The sequence below is a fragment of the Podarcis vaucheri genome (assembly GCF_965113315.1).
Source record: "Podarcis vaucheri genome assembly, chromosome: 8".
Taxonomy (NCBI): domain Eukaryota; kingdom Metazoa; phylum Chordata; class Lepidosauria; order Squamata; family Lacertidae; genus Podarcis; species Podarcis vaucheri.
Window position 1 is genome coordinate 16,589,329 of NC_138766.1, and position 20,705 is coordinate 16,610,033.

The following is a 20,705-nucleotide window of genomic DNA, read 5'->3' on the forward strand; positions in this document are numbered from 1 at the left end:
ACATTGCTGTTCATCAGTTATTCAGGGTCAGCTTCTGTGAGTGGAAATGTAAAATACAGTGGTAGCTTGGTTCTCGAAATTAATCCGTTCTAGGAGTCCATCGACTCCTGAAATGATTCAAAAACCAAGATGCAGCTTCTGTTTGGCTGCAGTAGCTTCCTGCACTCAAGCAAAAGCTGCAGAAGCCATGTTGGATGTTCACCTTCCGAAAAATGTTCACAAACCAGAACACTATGCGGCGTTTGGGAGCCGATTTGTTCAGGAGCCAAGCCATTTGAGTGCCAAGGTACCACTGTACTATGAACTTGTTGTCAGTGTGGATAGAGGTCATAAAAACGAAACCAAAATCACAACAGAGTGAGTGCATAAACATCTCACCTTACCCACAAAAGTTGTGACCTGCTGCTTCCCTCCCTTGGCTATAAATCAAAGAGACTGACTCCTGTTGCTGTAGAATTGCTCCCCATCCTTTTATGACCTAAGAAGTCACTGGATGAGACTGAGATCCCGTGAAGATGTGAGAGTGTCCTTTATGTGGACAAAGCAAGATATGGTTCTTTCTTTTGCCTGAGGCTTTTGAGCTCATTCCTGCCTTGTCGTTTAGTCGTTTAGTCGTGTCCGACTCTTCGTGACCCCATGGACCAGAGCACACCAGGCTCGCCTGTCTTCCACTGCATCCCGCAGTTTGGTCAAACTCATGTTTGTAGCTTCGAGAACACTCAGGGTCTTTTCCAGGGAGTCTTCTCTTCTCATGAGGTGGCCAAAGTATTGGAGTCTCAGCTTCAGGATGATCTGCCCTTCCAGTGAGCACTCAGGACTGATTTCCTTAAGAATGGATCGGTTTGATCTTCTTGCAGTCTATGGGACTCTCAAGAGTCTCCTCCAGCACCATAATTCAGAAGCATCAATTCTTCAGCGATCAGCCTTCTTTATGGTCCAGCTCTCACTTCCATACATCACTACTGGGAAAACCATAGCTTTTACTATATGGACCTTTGTTAGCAAGGTGATGTCTCTACCAGTCCCCCAAGGCAACAAGGCAAAGAATCTTTAAGCAGAAAGGCGCAAAGGATGCTTCTCTTTATCACCAACTGCCACAAACTGCAGAGAATTTAGCTCTGGCTGTTTCTCTTCAGCAAGCTGTCCTCTCTGCCAGCTCCTGCAAGATAGTCCCCAGCCAAGCTTCTATCCCACCCTATTTTGAGACTTGAAGAAGAAGCTCTTAGGAGAATGGTGTATTTCAAAGCATTTTTAAATCTGCAATATGCATCGCGACAAACTCTTGCAGGGAGAGAAAATAAAAATGATTTAGTATGTTCGTGTTGGTACATCATCAGTGTCTGCTCCAGTTTGCGGATAGATAGACCATATCCCATGCATGTTCAAATAGCCATGTTTAGGTTACTAAGATGCAGGGTATGTACATAAAAATAGAAAGATTTAGCATAAGGCAGAGAAAACAGCCGTTTAACTGCTTATATTTCGTTAATGTTTTCATGGCTGCATAATATTTCACGAGTCTTATTTTGATGAAGCAGATTAAAGAACGGAAGCATGGATTTCAAACATTGATCCTACATTCTGTGAGGCGTTAAGTCTAGCCTCATTTTCCACTGGGAATTAAATGGCCCACACTTTGCAGTCTAAATTAGAATTATTATTTTTTTATAAAAAGAAGGACAAGGAACTGCTCTGAAAACAAAGCCTGATTCAGACTCTATTAATCATTATGCTGCGTCTCGTGCTTACTCTGTGCCAATTGCTTTCAGTCTAATTTGATGAATTGGCTTTAGCAGTTTAAGTCTCAACTTATGCCTAGCAAGAATGGCAAAGCCGTCTTTTTTGCTACTCCCTGACGAAGCCCCTTGATGCAAGGTGGTTTAAGAATTAGAAATAATAAATGCAGAGTTGTTCCATGGCTCTAAGGACTGACCAAACAGCACATAGGTTAACTGTGTGGTGGGGTGCAAGTTGTAATCATTCCAGTACAGTTGTACCTTGGAAATCGAACGGAATCTGCTCCGGACGTCCGTTCGACTTCCAAAACATTCGGAAACCAAAGCACAACTTCTGGTTGGCTGCAGGAAGCTCTTGCAGCCAATCGGAAGCCGCAGAAGTCCCTCCGGCTTCCAAAAATAGTTTGCAAACTGGAACAGTCACTTCCTGGTTTGCGATGTTCGAGAGCCAAAACGTTCAGGAACTAAGCTGTTCGAAAACCAAGGTGCAACTGTATTTCCCTTCCCCCGGACAGGGAGCAGTGGTGGCTCTAGTAATCAGAACCTCCATGTATACCTGTGAATGTCAGGTAGTCGAGGGTAAAATATAAAGGGTGTTGCTTTTATGCCTTCCCAGAAATATCCAACTGACTTAAATTAGCTTTATGATCTGATCCACCAGGACTCTTCTTGCATTCTTAATACAAGCAAACTTGTGCGACGCTCTTCTACTTTGGCAGCACTCATGAGTGGGTTAGCATCTTTTTATTTCCCTTCTTTCTTTTTTTCCTTTTCCTTTTTCCAAAGGCTATACCAGTTGGAAAAAATGGCTTTAATCCTTTAAGAACTTGCTAGATAATCAAGCAGCTGCGAGAACTGTGGTTTGGAAAGCTTTTCAATACAGTCATACCTTGGGTTGCGAACATGATATGTTTGGGAGGCACATTCTCAATCTGCAGCCTGAAGGGCTGTTCGTGCGCGTGATGCGTTCCGGCGCTTCTGCGTATGCGTGTGACATAATTTTGTTTTTCTGCGCATGCGCAAGCGCCGAAACCCAGAAATAACCCGTTCCAGTACTTCCGGGTTAGGCGCAGTCTGCAACCTGAAAACGTGCAAACCGCAGCATTCGTAACCTGAGGTGTGATTGTAATTGTTTTGATACTTTTGCCCTGCATTCCTATTTTTGCTCTGCTTCTCTGTGATAAAATTAAACTTACGAAAATATAAATCTTAGCGAAAACCACGTTAACAACAAAGCAAAATAACAAAAAAAACAAGTTTTTAAAAAATCATAAAAAATATTTGTCACAGCAGACTTAGAAGCATTTTTCTTTTTATGATAAATGTTTGGTGTCATTTTTCAACATATGGTTCCTACATAAATCTTCTCTCCAAAGCTGCTTGCAGGCAGTATTGCCCGGAAAGGGGTAGATGTTGGTGTCTGTGTTTCTGTAGGCCAACTGCTTGATCAGATGCGAATGTTCTGCTCTAATAACGTAAATTAGCCCTAGAAACTAACACATTGAAAATTAACCCTTGCGAGAATTGAAAATAAGGGACCTTTGTCATAACTGCCCTCACAGCTTCAGCGTAAAACTGGTGTTGGAAAAGTATCCTCAGGATGCCAAATGGTGAGACATACGCTCTTTAAAATGTGACACGCACATGTTCGTTTATAGCAGTTCCTCTCTGAAGCAGTTAACGGCAGAATCCTATGCAAATGAAGATAAATGCTTCTCCCACAGCACTGCAGGCGACCAACAAATTGCTGGTAATTCTGCTGGGGGGCGAGGGCTTTTCACATTTTTATTCGTGTTTTAATCTTTCTTTCAAACATTGTACACTCACCTGCCAAAATACGAAAGGGAGGTTGCATGCTTTACACGCTAATCATATTTAAATTTCATTGGGAATATTCACTCTAGTTGCTACAGTGCTGCAGTATTGCGGTCTTAGTCCATACCAGTGGTGTCACTCTGAAATTATTATTGTCATAGAATCATAGAGTTGGAAGAGACCACAAGGGCCATCGAGTCCAACCCCCTGCCAAGCAGGAAACACCATCAGAGGACTCCTGACATATGGTTGTCAAGCCTCTGCTTAAAGACCTCCAAAGGAGAAGACTCCACCACACTCCTTGGCAGCAAATTCCACTGTCGAACAGCTCTTACTGTCAGGAAGTTCTTCCTAATGTTTAGGTGGAATCTTCTTTCTTGTAGTTTGGATCCATTGCTCCATGTCCGCTTCTCTGGAGCAGCAGAAAACAACCTTTCTCCCTCCTCTATGTGACATCCTTTTATATATTTGAACATGGCTATCATATCACCCCTTAACGTCCTCTTCTCCAGGCTAAACATGCCCAGCTCCCTTAGCCGTTCCTCATAAGGCATCGTTTCCAGGCCTTTGACCATTTTGGTTGCCCTCCTCAAGTCAGTGCACACCACAGCCCTCCAACAGCCCCTACCCAGTGTCTAGGTATAGTTTGAATCTAGAGCAGATAGCAAGTTAGCTTAAGAGCAGGCAGTAAGGAAGACCATGCTATGCTAATCTTCTTACAGAGCTCTGTTACCACGTTGCAGGTTGGCCACTTATGTCAATATGGTCAATGACCACCCAGCTACAGGGGAGTCCACATGTGGTTACATTCAATGAATATACAATCTGTGTACACATATAGTTGAGCTGCGCACTCAGTCAACACTTGTTCTGTCTAGTATTCACCGGTGTGCTGCTGGCAGAAGGAAACGGCTTCAATGGCTCTTACGAAAACATGCTGTTAAAGTAATTCGCCTTTGCCGACAATGAGGCGTGCTGGGTCTGTTATCCTTCCTTAAACAGTTCCCTACTAAGACCAGCGTTCAGTGGAAAGAGTTGGGGCAGAACGTCAAACATAAATTTACTGACTTCATTTTCTCGCTTTTGACTGTCAAGTGTCTTCTCTCGTTTTGGTGCATAACACTTGACCCAGAAAGGGGAGAGTTGCAGGGGAATGAGCAAATTCTTCTTCTCAGTTTCTAGGCATATGGTGGATGGCTGCTGTTGCTCCAGTGAGAATGTTTCCTTGGCAAAAGAAAGAAATAAAGAGAGAGATTTGGCTTTAGCTGTAGTTCACTTAGTCTTATGTTGAATCTGGAGTGCTATTTGTGTACTTTGGGGTATTGTTTAGCTGGGGGTTGTTGATGTTATAGGCATTATTTTTTGTATCTTTATTGTAGATCTTAATTATGATTTTTGTGGAAATTGTTTGGTTTGTGCATTTTTTGATTTATTTATGGCTACTTTTGTTGTAGTTGTGTATTTTTGTCATGTCCTAAGCCGCCTTGAGCATGGTTTGAACTATGGAAAGGCCGCATATCAATAAAATTATATATGTATGTATACGTCTTACTTGACTTTTACCATATTCAATGCACTGAAGTTTCAATGTTGATGATTACTTGTTTCAAATTCACAGTGCGGCACTCTGGAAACCCTTCAGGGTTGAAGAATGAGGCATGAATACATGTAAATACATTATACAATCTGTGTAACGTAGTAAGCTGCCTAATATTGAATCAGACTACTCTGTCAATCTAGCTAAGTTCTGTTTATTCTGAGAGTGGCTCCTCAGGGTCTGAGGCAGAAGTCTTCCACATCATCAGCTACCAAATCACGTTTTAACTGGGTGCAAATCATATGCTCCCCTACTAAGCTATATTGTAGGGTTGCCACATGTCTGGAATTTCCCAGGCATACATGGAATACCTCAGAAATTGGCTAAATGTCTAAATGTTGGTTATTTGCAAAAAAAAAAAAAAAAGTATCTCCACAACTTTGGGCAAAACTAGAAAAAAGCTCAATAACTTTGCCCCCCGAAAGCTGAACTTTTCTCCCGCCCCCCCAAAAATCATTGGGTTGAATCCAGTGAAGAAGATTAGATCAAAGTATACTTCCATGAGCTGGAGAGCATGGTTGATACCTTCTGTCATGATGATTATAAAAACACTCATCCTGAAACTCAAATACATCATAAGAATTAGCATCAAAAGGATAGCCTAGTAACAGGAGTTTTAAGTACTCGTTCCCAATTATCTCAGTGTCATCATGTGTGTTCATAGTAGCACCTGAATCTTGCTCAAGTTTATGGTGTTATGTTGCATCACTGAGGCCTGCTTCTGTCTCTCAGAATTAGACTGTGATTAATTTAGAGCAGGGGTCTGCAACCTGCGGCTCCGGAGCCGCATGTGGCTCTTTTACACCTTTGCTGCGGCTCCGGGGCGGATACTAGCAAGGGGAGGAGGCACATTGTGTGCCCCGACACTCCCCACTGTGGCGGGCGCTGTACTGGCTGTGACGTCGCATGGGGGGGGTGCGTGCGTTAGTCACGCACCGTCCCGACGTCACCTTCCCGCCCGCCCGCTACATTGTAAGGGGCATGTACGCTGGTCACTGCACTGTAAGGGGCATGTACGCTGGTCACTGCATTGAAAGGTTATTTTTATAATGGCGAGTTTTGCGGCTCCCAGTTTTTTTCTTTCTTCGGAAACGGGTCCAAGTGGCTCTTTTTGTCTTAAAGTTTGCAGACCCCTGATTTAGAGTTTCGTGCCTTTCGTCTTTCATACATTTTGAATTGTAAGACGCCTCACAAATTTTCGGTGGTGGGCATCTAACAAATGAGATAACATTCGGCTTTGTAATATTTTAACGCTTGTGATGCTGCAGTGGCCAGTGAACGGGGCAGGGACAGAGCCGTGGATTGGGCTGGGCAGGGACGTAGTCAGGTCAGCACTTTGTGGATGCGCTGGATTGGGGTCAGCGATGCTAGCATCTGTATGGTGGCCACAGGGCCAGGTTTAGGTTTGATGAGGCCCTAAGCTACTGAAGGTAATGGGGCCCTTTATATAGCAGGTTTACATCATAGGAGCCTACGTAACACAAAACACTGTTGCTGTTTGTAGGTTTTATTTTATTTGTTTTTTATCTTATATTTTGGAAATGTACATCCGGGTTTTTTCCCCTTTAATTTTTTTGGGGCCCCCAAGAGAGTGGGGCCCTAAGCTACAAGCTTGTTTAGCTTATACGTAAATCCTGCACTGGGTGTCAAAAAACATTCAGATGGCTGGCCATTTTAGGGCTCTGCGACACGGAAGCCCTACGCAAAACACAACTAGTTACCATGATACCTTTTAATTTGTGAGTCTCTCCTTCACCTCCTGCCAACCTAGCAGTTCGAAAGCACGTCAAAGTGCAAGTAGATAAATGGGTACCGCTTCGGCAGGTACCGCTCTGGCGGGAAGGGAAATGGAAGGTAAATGTGAAAAACTGATGCTGGACTGAGCAATAATTCAATAGAATTCTGTCTCTGTTAGATCTTTAACAAAATTACGTTAAGCATGTTGTGTTTAAACAGAGGCTTTGATTTGTATGACCAGAAACCGGATATTTGCAAGACTTCTCCTCCCAATTGAAAACACACACATACGCATATACACAAATGCTCCCCCCCCTCTGCCGCCAAACACTAGGAGACCTTCAGGAAATGACTGAGAGGCAAACTGCCTCCACCCAGCCTTCTCCAGTTCTCCTTTCCTGCTACAGCCCCCATATCATATCCCAGGCCTTTCCTGATAGTCTTCCACCCTCTGAGAGAGGTTTTTTAGTGGGCTGGAGAGGTGGGAAAGCGTAGCTGAGCAAATGGCGTCTGCTCATGCAAACACTGGATTCAAGCCAGAATAGTCCATTGCAATCAATATTTGCAGTACTTGAAAATAGTCGTTTTCCAAAGAAATATTCCCTTAAGTCTCATTAGCTCATGCTCACCATCTTATTTTAAAACATTTTTTTTAAAAAAAAAATTATAAGAATCTTGTACGCCTAGGGTATGGGGGAGTCATTAGAGTAGCTTAATTCAACATATTTATCAAGCCATTTAGCTGCAAATTTAGCAACGGCTAAAAACAAATTTTAACAATTTTGCAGAGCATCTGCTTATAAAACGGCAATCACATACCAGTTTCTTACCTGCTTTGATGTTTTAGAATAAAAACAGATTTATTGCAAGCATAAGCATTTGCTATGAAATTCTTCTCATAACAGCACAGAGGAAATGCATACTACAGGTCTTCTTTAAAAATTCAAAACAAAGAGACGTCCTATGCACCTGGAAAGCTTTGGCTTGCATTCATGACTCCACGTGAAATTTGTGCATTTGACTATCTGTACTACTTCTTGTGCAAGTACTCCTGCTGTTGACTTCCTTCTATTCCCTCAGTAACCCGGAAACAGCTAACACAGAAATCACATTGTATGTAACTTACATGAAGGTTCTTCGAAATGCTTCGGACCAAAGGGGGGGGGGATGTCTAACGCAGTTGTTAGAAGCTTCACAGCCTTCACTACTAATAGCCAGGAGGTTCAGGGGCTCTACTGAATGGGGCAGGCTTTGGAATAGGGGTCTGAGGGAAAGGTTCCCCCCCCCCAGAAAATCAGACAGAGGCAATCTCTTCTGATGACTCCTGCTAATGGTAGTTGCCTCCACCAATTTTCCAGAAACCCTGTCTTCCACCACACCAAAGCCCATCCCATACATGAGGGTCCCCTACCTTTCTCCAGGGTGGGGTTTTTTTGGGGGGATGCCCACCTTTCACCAGCCCTATATTATACATGCATTTCTATGGATCCAACCCAATCGGTACAACCACATTTTAAAAAATAGTTTAAGTGCCAAATTTCTGTAAAGATAAAGGCACCCCTGCCCGTACGGGCCAGTCGTGTCCGACTCTGGGGTTGCGCGCCCATCTCGCTTAAGAGGCCAGGGGCCAGCGCTGTCCGCAGGCACTTCCAGGTCACGTGGCCAGCGTGACAAGCTGCATCTGATGAGCCAGCGCAGCACACGGAAACACCGTTTACCTTCCCGCTAGTAAGCGGTCCCTATTTATCTACTTGCACCCGGGGGTGCTTTCGAACTGCTAGGTTGGCAGGTGCTGGGACCGAGCAACGGGAGCGCACCCCGCCGCGGGGATTCGAACCGCCGACCTGGCGATCGGCGAGTCCTAGGCGCTGAGGTTTTACCCACAGCGCCACCCGCGTCCCCATGCCAAGTTTCTGCAAATGCAAATTTACCAATTACTTTAAGCTTGTCAAAAGACACATTAAACTGCCACTGGACCAATTTTTGTAAATTCTGGATTGGAGTCTAGCAACATGTTGACAGGAAGAGCTCACTAGCGTGGTGAAATGACTAGATTATTGGGGTTTAAAGTGAGGAATCCAGTTAACCATGAACGTGCATCAGTATGTTATTTTCAGATATTACATTGCCAGTTTGAGTCCTCCGTGGCTAACCTTCCGCACAGGGTTGTTCTGAGGCTAAAACACACCAGTGTGAGGAAAGACAACAAAATTAAATTGTAGGTGTTGCTTTAAAATAAAACAGAATGGAAAATAAAGATGGCTGTGTATGTGTATGTAACAGCGGTTGTACTACTCAGTTTTAATTAAACATTAATGATTGAAACTGCCACTTCATTTCCTCTATTTGAAGAGATGCAGATGTATGAGTTACTCATGCAATAGGAGTTCACAAGTTGTCAGTTCATTTTGACTAAACTCGTATTGAAACGCAAAATCTGTCAGCTGTTAAAATCACTGTTTAGTAGAGACACAGGCCGTGTACGCATGCCCGTTTACTCTGTCTCCAGTGCGCTCTCGCTGCTGACTTTTCAATTGATGATGCAGAGCTTTCCTGTAGTTTCTTGAGAAATACTGCTATTTTTGATGCACTTTCCCTCAAACTAAACTTCAATCCGAAAGGAAAACTTAAGCTACATTCACTTTGCAGTTAAGCTGAGGTGTGTACATTTCAGAAAGTCCTTGTACATGTGTGGATGACAGCTCAGGCGCAGGTGACAGGATTGTGAAAAGGGGTTGGAGGAGTTGGTGACTGCCTCTTTGGTGTGTACAACAACTTGAAACTCAGTGGAGGAGAACCACATCACTGTGTTTTCAGCCGCTAATGTGTACATAGCCATGGAGAAGTTAAGTAATTGCATCAAAGCAGAATATTCAGACTGAAAACTTGGCCTGAAATTTATTCTCTGGTAAGAATATAACAACAGAACAGTCGTCAACCTGAGTGGCCAGTTAGTCCTTGTGGTGAATAATGTTGACTATGATTTCTGGAAAGTTCTGTACCTTAGGAGTGGGAAAATAGGCATCAGACTTGCAGCAATCATGCAGTTTTGTATGTAATCACAACTTTAACCACACGCCCCATTAGCTTTATTTAGTCATGATTTTTTTATGTGTGATTGCTGTTGATAAATATTTTGCAAAGTTTGGGAGGTGGATGTTTGGTGGAAGATAACCAGAAGTGCAAACATAACTCTGTGATAGAAAACATGAGAAATGACTAAATTTAATATGGGTCAAATACATATCTCATCCTTTTCTGCAAAGGAGATTTAAGAATTTTCTGCAGTCCGGCTACTTTTGATTTCTTCAAAAAAAGAGATGCATGTTGTTCATATACATTTTTCTAGAGGCCAAGCATTAATTAAGGCACTAATAGAATGTTCTGGGTTGTATCCAACTCTGTGCATGCAGAATTCTGTTCATGTAACAGGACTTCTCCTTCCCCTCCTCTCCCCGCACGCCCTCAAAAACTGCTCAGAGGCATCCTCCAACCTTCTGGAGCAGATTATGAGGTGCTTGGAAGGGAAGAGGGTGGGAATGAGTTGGAAGGGACCACAAGGGTCATCTAATCTAACCCCCTATGTTGCAGAAGTCTGCTGCACTAAGGGAACAGCAACACTCAATACGACCCTATAGGTTTGCTTTGATATACAGTGGTGCCCCGCAAGACGAATGCCTCGCAAGACGGAAAACTCGCTAGACGAAAGAGTTTTCCGTTTTGGAGGTGCTTCGCAAAACGAATTTCCTATGGGCTTGCTTCGCAAGACGACAATGTCTTGCGAGTTCCTGCTGGGTTCCCCCCCCCTTTTCTAAGCCGCTAAGCCGCTTATCAGCTGATCCGATCAGCAGATAAGCCGCTAAAAGCCGCTAATAGCTCTAATCCGTTAATCCGTCAATGGGCTTGCTTTGCAAGACGAAAAAACCGCTAGACGAAGAGAATCACAGAACGGATTCTTTTCATCTTGCGAGGCACCACTGTACTTGTTCTAAACTCCCCATTCAACATCCCACACAAGCAAAAATTAACAGCCTTTATGGCAATTCTGGAGGATGCTTATCCATTTGGGTTGTTGAAATAGATGTTTAGTTATATTGTGCTGGGTCCAAACTTAGTAGACTCATTAAAATTAACAGAATTTGGTAGTTCTGACTAACTTGGGTCCAGTTGCTTTCAGGGGGTTCTGTTCTAATAATGACTAAGTCAGGATCCAGCCCTTTGTCCTGAGCACTTTCGGTCTTGCATGCTCATCTTCAAATTACCGTATTTTTCACTCTATAAGACGCACCAGACCACAAGACGCACCTAGTTTTTGGAGGAGGAAAGCAAGAAAAAAAATATTCTGAATCTCAGAAGCCAGAACAGCAAGAGGGATCGCTGCGCAGTGAAAGCAGCAATCCCTCTTGCTGTTCTGGCTTCTGGGATACCTGTGCAGCCTGCATTTGCTCCATAAGACGCACACACATTTCCCCTTAATTTTTAGGAGGGAAAAAGTGAGTCTTATAGAGCAAAAAATATGGTAGTTGTTGCAGTAATCGTCCAACTCTTCCTCAGACAGTCATCATTTTCTGAACTTATTTCCTGGTTTTCATAGTTTGGGAGTTTGCACATATCCATGGACATAAACCCATTTCTCAAGCAGACACATTTTGACAGCTCTCACTTCTTGGTGCAGCTGGAGGTTAGTGATAGATCAGGTTCTGATAGATGCTTCACCTACTTTTGATTTTGTGCTGCTTCTTGACAATTGCTCCATCCTTTGTTGTGGCTCAGTGCCATGTCCGTGTGCACTTCCCCCTCTCTAGAGGTAGTGAGGGGTGGGGTTATAACACAAATAACAAGCAAATGGTGGTGGGGATGAAGTGTTTGGTTGTGGTTTCTGATATAGAAATATGGATATTGAGCATAGGTTGGCACACAAGAAGTCATGAAGTGTACCAAGTGCTCATGGTGCATCCAGGTAGATAATGTGAGAAAACAGTGAGCACATTGTAACTTGGATGCCTTTCCAAACTTGATTCAACCCTGGGATATTTTCCTGCAAGAGCACTACATTGGTCCAATCTAATTTAAGATAAGGAGCATGTGGATTTTGCATGCTTGTAGGCATAGTGCCAGTCTCAAGGCTCTGAACTAAGGAGAACTGGCATCCCACAGTTAGCTCAAGTTCTTTGTTGCAGTCCTGTGGAGCGCTTTAGGTAATGCCCGTCCTCTGATACTGCTTCTCTCCCAACTCCCAGCCCAGATCTGGTACTTGGGATAGGCTCTGTTCATCGTCAGTGAGAAAGCATGGTTGTGCATAATGGCTGTGTTTCTGTATTTTTTTTGTTTTCTTAATCTTTATCAGGGCTTCCTATAGTGCATTTCATTTCTATTATTTTTGAATAATAGAACTTTTGAGAAAACTAATCTAGCCAAAGTTACCTTTCTCTAATCACAGTGGTTTTTAAATTTCTGGGTAGTCATGATACTGGTTACCGTCTACCTTCATTATGGCAGTGATACCAACAACAAAAAACCCTACACATTTCCTGAGCTTGGTGCATTAAAACTATGGGCATGAACAAGTATAGGTGCTGCTGTCATGAGAGCAACTGCTAAATCCCTTCTCGTTTCTTTGTGCACAGAGAGTTTGGATGGAGAGACCCGGAACTTCCAGAAGTCATTCAGATGTTACAGCATCAGTTCCCCTCAGTACAATCCAATGCTGCTGCCTACTTACAGCACCTCTGCTTTGGAGATAATAAAATAAAAGCTGAGGTAAGAGAATTAGTTGTTTAAAACATGTGTGTTGTACAACATATGTATGCTAAACCACTGTTGAAATTCTGAGCTGCCTTTGTCTTTATGGAGAACTCCAGGAGACCTTCCTATCTGTGCTGTGGCTTACTCCATGCCAGTGTGGTGTAGTGGTTAAGAGCGGTGGACTCGTAATCTGGTGAACCGGGTTCGATTCCCTGCTCCTCCACATGCAGCTGCTGGGTGACCTTGGGCTAGTCACACTTCTCTGAAGTCTCTCAGCCTCACTCACCTCACAGAGTGTTTGTTGTGGGGGAGGAAGGGAAATGAGAATGTTAGCCGCTTTGAGACTCCTTCGGGTAGTGATAAAGTAGGATATTCTGTCATTGGGCTGTGTACCAAATTTCAGATTTCTCTCTGTTGTGGAAGTACCTTAAACTTTTTTGATATCACCTTACATAAAGCTTTTAGTTACAGGCAGGTAGAGGAAAAGGTAACTTCAGAACTACTTCAGAACTATTGTTCATATAGCTATTTCCAGAGCATGGAGAGGCAGGTGAGCACTGTAATAATAATTTCTTGATCATATGTGTATTACCTCTCATTACAGACATGTGTATTGCTATTAAAGTGTAATGTTTCCTTGATTGGTTGGACTACAGCAAGCCACGCCTCCTGGGAAAGTCACATTCACACCAAATTATTTGAATCAGTTATACTTATTGTAGTATAGTTATATTGAAAGTTATAGTTAGCCTGGTGCCCTGCTCTCTCATATCTCTGTTGAAAGAAATTGGTGTTTTGTTTTGTTTTTAAAAAAGGATCTGCACCAGAGTCAAATGTGTTGCAACCTCATTTTCGTCAACATTTAATGTTTCTGCTTAGCATAGATTCTTTCTAAAAGATACATCTTTGCCTTTAGCCTGGCTTCATTCATAATGATGGTTTGAGGACTTTCATCACTTGCTGACTCCATAGAAGTGCATTCTGCCCCTGACCATACTGATTGCAGTGTGCATCTGCTGTGATCATCAGAATTGTAGGAGGAACATGTCTCTGGACCTCCATTTGATCCCTGTAATTTAGGGTGGTTGTGTGTGTTTAGGCACAGAGCCATTTGCCTATGTGGACCAAATGATGAAAAGACTAGAAGGATTGTATTTTTTAAAGTCTTCACATCATAGAGTTAGAATGGAATCCCTTGAGCACTAGCAAGTATACAGATGGAAAGTTGTTAATTTGTCAACTAACTTCAAAAAGTCCCTTAGGATCCTAGCTTTTGATGAGCTGACCCATCCACTCTGCTTATTGGATTTTTTTATATGTAAACAAGATTCTTCATAGCAATTAGAGTTGTGTCTGCAAGTTCAGAAAATGTAGTTTTACTTGCTCCTTCCTTTGGCTGCAGTGAACCAGTAACTGTGAAGCCATTGCTTGCATATATTGAGTAAAACACACCGTTGTGGAATGTGATTTTTTTGTGCTGATACAACATCTTTCTCACTAACCATAACCTGCAGTTGTACATGCTTTTCCGCCATTATGTAGGAGCCCTTTGTCATTTTTTGAGACCTGTACTATGCTTCCGATGCACAATGCCCTGGTTTTGGGCCACTTTAGTCCCACTGGAAATCAATTTCAATGGCACTAAAATGACTTTAATCCTAACATTCTAGTTGAACCCACATATGAGTTGTAGACTCCTTTTTTTGCCCCTCTGGACCTATACTTCCTAATTTTTAAAATGCTTTTTCTCTACTCAGTTGCTTAGTGCAGTTTGCAGCAAATGACTATTCTGAAATCACAATTGGAGGGGGAAATAAGTAGAAAATCATTTTTTTGTCTATAATCAGTACCTATGATTCAAGCTGTTACGTGCAACTATAACAAGCAGCAAGAGCTCTTTGCACTTCAGTACAATTTGTAAATTGCCGGTTTCTCTTTTAGGTAAAATTGTGTTCATAATCTTCCCCCACCCTCCCCCCACACACAAGGAAAAGAGATTGTAGCTTGAAATACATTGCCCCTGTTTGGGTGACTTCTTGGCTGTCGAGTTAGATTCTTGGATCCCAATATATTAAAAGGACACTTGGCAGAGATGATGATTGTTTCCTGGGCAGGAGCCTCAAGCTGGTTCCTTAGGTGTCAAAAACCATTAACATACTCACAAAACACCCCTCATGTTTGCTTTTGTTGATTTCATCTGGAAGGATTTTAATTTTTCCTTTCCAGCTCTTACAATGAAGCATAAATAATTTAAGTGAACTAAATGATTACCATTAGGATCAACTGCATTAGGAAAATACACACCCCCCCTTGCTATGTTTAAATATTGCCAGTACTTTTTTAAAAATTGGCAAAAACGACACCGCTGACATTGGTTGCCATATATCTGGATTTCCCTGCACATTTAGCCAATTTTCGCCCGGACACCGCTTGAGGCTACAGTATTTCGGATCTGTCCGCAACTCACATGGTGAGTTCTGGCACTTCTTTTTCTAGAAAAATAGCCCTGCGCATCATTTCCCTACTTTTGTATATTGTGTCTATTTGAAAACACACACACACACAATTAAACTGTAGTCAATAACTAAGATCATGGCCACTGGGCCCATCACCTCCTGGCAAATAGAAGGGGAAGAAATGGAGTGAGTGAGAGATTTTGCTTTCTTGGGTTTCATGATCACTGCAGATGGTGACAGCAGTCACGAAATTAAAAGACGCCTGCTTCTTGGGAGAAAAGCAATGACGAACCTAGACAGCATCTTAAAAAGCAGAGACATCTAATTAAAGTAAGCGGTGCGATGAAAAAACCAAAACAGTGGAAGGAGTACAATATACAGACAAATCTGCACTCCATAGGGAAAAAAAAAATCTGTTTTCTGACATGAATGAGGATCGCAGAACCAGAGTCAAAACGTGGAGGAAAAAATCGGATATGGAATTATGAAAAACATTGAGGATGGTGAGAGGCAGGACTATGATGTTGAAAGTGTTTCGGAATTCAGACCGTGGGAAGCCAAAACAAAAATTATTACAATTTGGAAGACAATTGGATTTTTTTTTTGATTTTTTTTTATTGGATTTGATATGATAATTGGATGTTTTTATTGGAAAATTAATAAACGCTTAAAAAAAAGCAGAGACATCACCTTGCCAACAAAGGTCTGTATAGTTAAAGCTATGGTTTTCCCATTATTGATGTATGGAGGTGAAAGCTGGACCATAAAGAAGGCTGATCGCCGAAGAATTGATGCATTTGAATTATGGTGCTGGAGGAGACTCTTGAGAGTCCCATGGACTGCAAGAAGATCAAACCGATCCATTCTTAAGGAAATCAGCCCTGAGTGCTCACTGGAAGGACAGATCCTGAAGCTGAGGCTCCAATACTTTGGCCACCTCATGAGAAGATAAGACTCCCTGGAAAAGAGTTGGGAAAGACTGAGGGCTGTGCAAGACAGGAGTGCCTGGCATGCCCTGGTCCAAGGGGTCACGAAGAGTCAGACACGACTAAACAGCAACAACAATAACTGATTTTCATATAACGTGGTAGCCCTGTATACAGTGTTTAGTGTTGAAAGGGAATGGATGAGAGATTTTTCAGCTGAAGGGCTTCAAGCGAACAGAATTGGTTTGGTGAAATGACAGGCTATTTGAGGAGGTTGTTAGCTGCCCAGGAAAAGTTGCTTCAACTAATAACAATTCTTGTCATGCCTCAAGAATTCCTTACTAGGAAGGAAAAGCAAGGAGAGATGGGGAGTGGTGGAAAGGGCACTATGTATTTTAGAAAACTTAATACATAACTCTTTTTTTCACTCTTGTTAAAAACAAGGTCCATTCTTCTGAAGCAATTCCTTGTGGTTTTAAAGACACGCAAGTCTTTTGTATGAGGTCACCCAACAAAAGAATTGAATTGTTCAGTTTTCACATGCCAATATCATTTTGCTCTGAAAGAAAATGGCAGCCTGTCATTGGTAGCAAGGATACAGCAGGTCATGTAAGGTTTTGGCTTCCTGTATACTAGGAAATTAATTTCACCTTTGAAAGCCACAATAGCAGCAGTTTGGGTAAGGATGTGAAATAAGGGTCCAGTAGCCAGTGAACTCTTCATCCCATTTCTTTGGCTTCCTTACATCCTTAACAGACATCTCTCTAACTGACAGTAGTGGTTTCATTCACTTCGTGCTTTTTTGGTTGTCATGTCATGTTATTTCATTATAAACTACTTAAATGTTTTTAAAATCTGTAAGCCATATACAATATAAATGCAAGCAATATCATTAAAATCAAGCGAATGCATGATGGAAACTGGAAACATTTCCCTCTACCCATTTTCTGTTAAAAATATAGCCTCTGCTAGTTTTACTCCAGTAGGTTGGCACAATTTGTGGCCCTCAAAGCCAAACATGGCCCACTAGCAATGAAGGGTCTGCAAGATATATCTCAACCCCCATTTTTCATACTTGCATGCAGATAGGAAAAAGAAGTTTGCGGTGATTTCTTCAGACCTTCTATAGAGATTCAAGTAAAACTAGGAAAGGATGTTGTGTTTAAAATGAGTCATTGTTTTAAAATGAGTTTTAGCTATATTTTGGAGATGGATTGCAGTTTTGGATTTCCATGAAAAACCATCAAATTTGAGCGCAGATTTCTGGCAAATGTCTGGTTCCCAAGCTGTGTTGCGTATGAAAGAGAACAGTTGGCCCATGATATATACAAAAGCCACCTTCCTTGAAGATCTTTTTCTGGCGATACGGAGACTTTTATTTAGTGGGTTCAGCTCATCAGGCTGCATATATACCTTTAGGGCAAATGCAAAGAACATTTTTCCCATTGAAGAATTTGGGGTACTTGTTATTTAAAGGTTGTTGCAAATTGTAACCCTGTAAAGGATTACCCACAGCAGGTGGCGCTGTGGGTAAAAGCCTCAGCGCCTAGGGCTTGCCGATCGAAAGGTCGGCGGTTCGAATCCCTGCGGCGGGGTGCGCTCCCGTCGTTCGGTCCCAGCGCCTGCCAACCTAGCAGTTCGAAAGCACCCCCGGGTGCAAGTAGATAAATAGGGACCGCTTGCCAGCTGGAAGGTAAATGGCCTTTCCGTGTGCTGCGCTGGCTCGCCAGATGCAGCTTGTCACGCTGGCCACGTGACCCGGAAGTGTCTCCGGACAGCGCTGGCCCCCGGCCTCTTGAGTGAGATGGGCGCACAACCCTAGAGTCTGGCAAGACTGGCCCATACGGGCAGGGGTACCTTTACCTTTAAAGGATAAACTATAGCGACCAGAGTTCCTTGGGGTGTGTGGATCTGATTCAAATGTGTTTTAAAGGTACAGTGTGTATGATGTCCCTGTTTGAGGAAGGGGAAGGGAATGCCTTTGCCTCCTTGTCAACCCAATGAGGGTCCCAATGAGGCCTTTCCTTCAAAGGAAGAGCCAGCATTAGAGCTTCCAGGGACCTTGCAGGAGCAGTCAAGTTTCCTTGCCCTGTCAGTTGCATGGCTATTGTCCATATCGTCATGGCAACAGATTTCCCCTCCTTCATCCATCTAACTTGACTAAGGAGCTTACGTGCGGCACTTCTCCATCACTGCTTCTTAAATCTTGGAATAAGCAAGATCGAGTCTTTTGTAATAAAAACGAAATGATTGTAGCCCAATGTGTAAACAAAATGTGTATTCCTATAACTTGCCCACTCACAACCATCTAGAAAAGTTGACGATCTTCAGATTTTCTTTGTTTATTTATGAATGAGACTATTCGTTCCTTCGAATGCTCTGTTACGATTGCAACGCTAAACAATCTCATTACAAGATTTGCTGAATTTGCAGGGTTCTCATTCTCCAGATCATTTGTTTTATATTCCCCCAGAATGACTGTCCTAAAAAGTCAGCCCATGGAGCATGCTTATTTTTAATTATAATCATTATTATTTCTGTTGCTTTCCCCCCTCCCATTTTTTTTAATTGAAAAAATGTTATAACTTCTAGAATTTTGCTGTCATCTTGGAGCCTCTTGAGGCTGACATATAGCTTTTTTGCCATTGTTTTGATGAGATTCTTGTAGAGAAATTAGCTATGCTTGTTTTATGAAAGCACACTAATCAAACTCTTAAGCCATATTTTTGTCTTAGACTTCTGTCTCTCTTGGACTTCAATTGCACTTCTTGGGAAGCAAAACTGTGATGTACCAGGACTGCACAAATATACAAGCCCCTAGATAGGAACAAATTTTGATCACACCTTGAGATTATCAAGGAGCAGTGTTTTTTGTAAAATAAATGAATAAATAAATAATCAGGTGCTATATTGATAAAAAGTCATGGGTGCCAGCACAAAATGGCTGTCAAGGGCAGCAAAGAGAGAGACGAGAGAGGGGCCTCTCTATACTGATGAGTTCTATCACCCAAAAAAGTCCTTGTGAGGAGACCTTAGCCATGAGCCAGGTTCAAACAACAACCTTACCTCAGCTCAGCTCGGCAAATACCTGAAAGAGACTTTTCAGGAGCAAAGCTGTTATGAACGAATCACTGGGACCTGAATATTCTCACAATCCATTAAGCCATAGTTTGGCTTACTGTGTCATATGAACCACGCCATTCTCTTTCCCACCCCCTTTCAATGTAACATTTTCCAAAGTGGTTTTACAATCCAGATAACGATACCAACCTGGAGGGCTGCTTTTTGTGAGAATGTATGTGGAAGACTTAAAACTAGAGTTAAATAAATGATTATTTATCATTCTCTATTGATGTGCAGTTCCTGTTAGCTGTGCTTCTCAATCTTATCTGAGTTTGAAATTGTGCATTCTCCTCCATCCTACAGAAAGAGCAAATCAATTGTGATTTCTCCTGTTTACCTCACCTGTACATCATGCCAAAACAGCTTTTACATCACCAGAACCAAAACTGTTCTGGTGAGGCTCTCAGCTCTTTGCAGACCTAGCAACTGCCAGATCAGACACTGGTTGTAATCAATAACAGTTTTGCCAGATTAGTTCTCTGTGTGTAGATAATTTGCTGTAGCTCTATTCCAGAATTATATTAGCTGGTGTGATTTGAATTCTAAAGGTATGGAAGAACCAATTTTGCAATTCATAGCGGTTAAAATAAATTAGATCTTGAAACTGACTTGAACAGAGTGGGGATTACAGTCGTACCTTGGATCTCGAACGCCCTGGAACTCAGACGTTTTGGCTCCCAAACGCCGCAAACCTGGAAGTGATTGTTCCGGTTTGCAAATGTTCTTTTGGAACCTGAATGTCTGACGGAGCTTCTGTGGCTTCTGATTGGCTGCAGGAGCTTCCTGCAGCCAATCAGAAGCCACAATTTGGTTTTGGAAGTCAAACGGACTTCCAGAACGGATTCTGTTCAACTTCCAAGGCACAACTGTATATGAATTGCACATGTATTATGGGAGATACCCAACAAAATCATTCTGCAAGTGCAAGGACTCTTGGCTGTGCAACAGAACCCCTCTGTTCTGGATTTTCCCCCAACCCTCTGGAGCAAATGGGGGCACAAAGAGAGGGAGGGGTATTTCTGTTATGCAATCAGAAATCCTTACACAAAGGGGACTACTTCAATAGTCGCATTGGATGTATACTTTATTAACAACTCCAGCCGCAGTTTCCAATACATTCTCAAATTCAAAATAGCACTTGCAATTCCACTAGAATTATTCACTATATTTATAACATAGGAGAGCATTAATCTGCATCATTTGCCAATATTTTTCCAAGGAAAAGCCATTATTTGTGGACCTCAGCTTGAAACAAGGCACCTTGAGCATACCATTTAGCAACGCTTCCAAGAGCATGGAGTGTAATTCCTCATTTATCTTAGTGAATTAGTTCATGCAGCACAATTATGTGACATTTGGTTCCTTAGATGATGATAAAGTGAATACTTCATTTCATGTGTGACCTTTACATTTTTCAACTTTGAGAACGAATAAATGTCATCATGTGCAGTGTAGTGTAGACAAAATCTAAACATTATATCTCTGAAGAGAATATATATTTCATTCTCCGTGCCATGTCAGTGATCAACATTTTATCAATTAAGCGTTTATAAAATCATTTGTCACTTGA

General features: G+C 42.3%; 1 protein-coding gene across 7 annotated transcripts in view; it reads left to right on the forward strand.

The window, feature by feature from the left end:
• CTNND2 (catenin delta 2) overlaps positions 1 to 20,705 on the forward strand; it is a 529,021-nt gene that overhangs the window by 388,533 nt on the left and 119,783 nt on the right. For all 7 annotated transcript variants that reach the window (XM_082234188.1, XM_082234191.1, XM_082234190.1 and 4 more), the window contains one exon: positions 12,513 to 12,645. In XM_082234188.1, the coding sequence (XP_082090314.1) occupies positions 12,513 to 12,645 (133 nt within the window). The remainder of the gene's footprint in view (positions 1 to 12,512; positions 12,646 to 20,705) is intronic.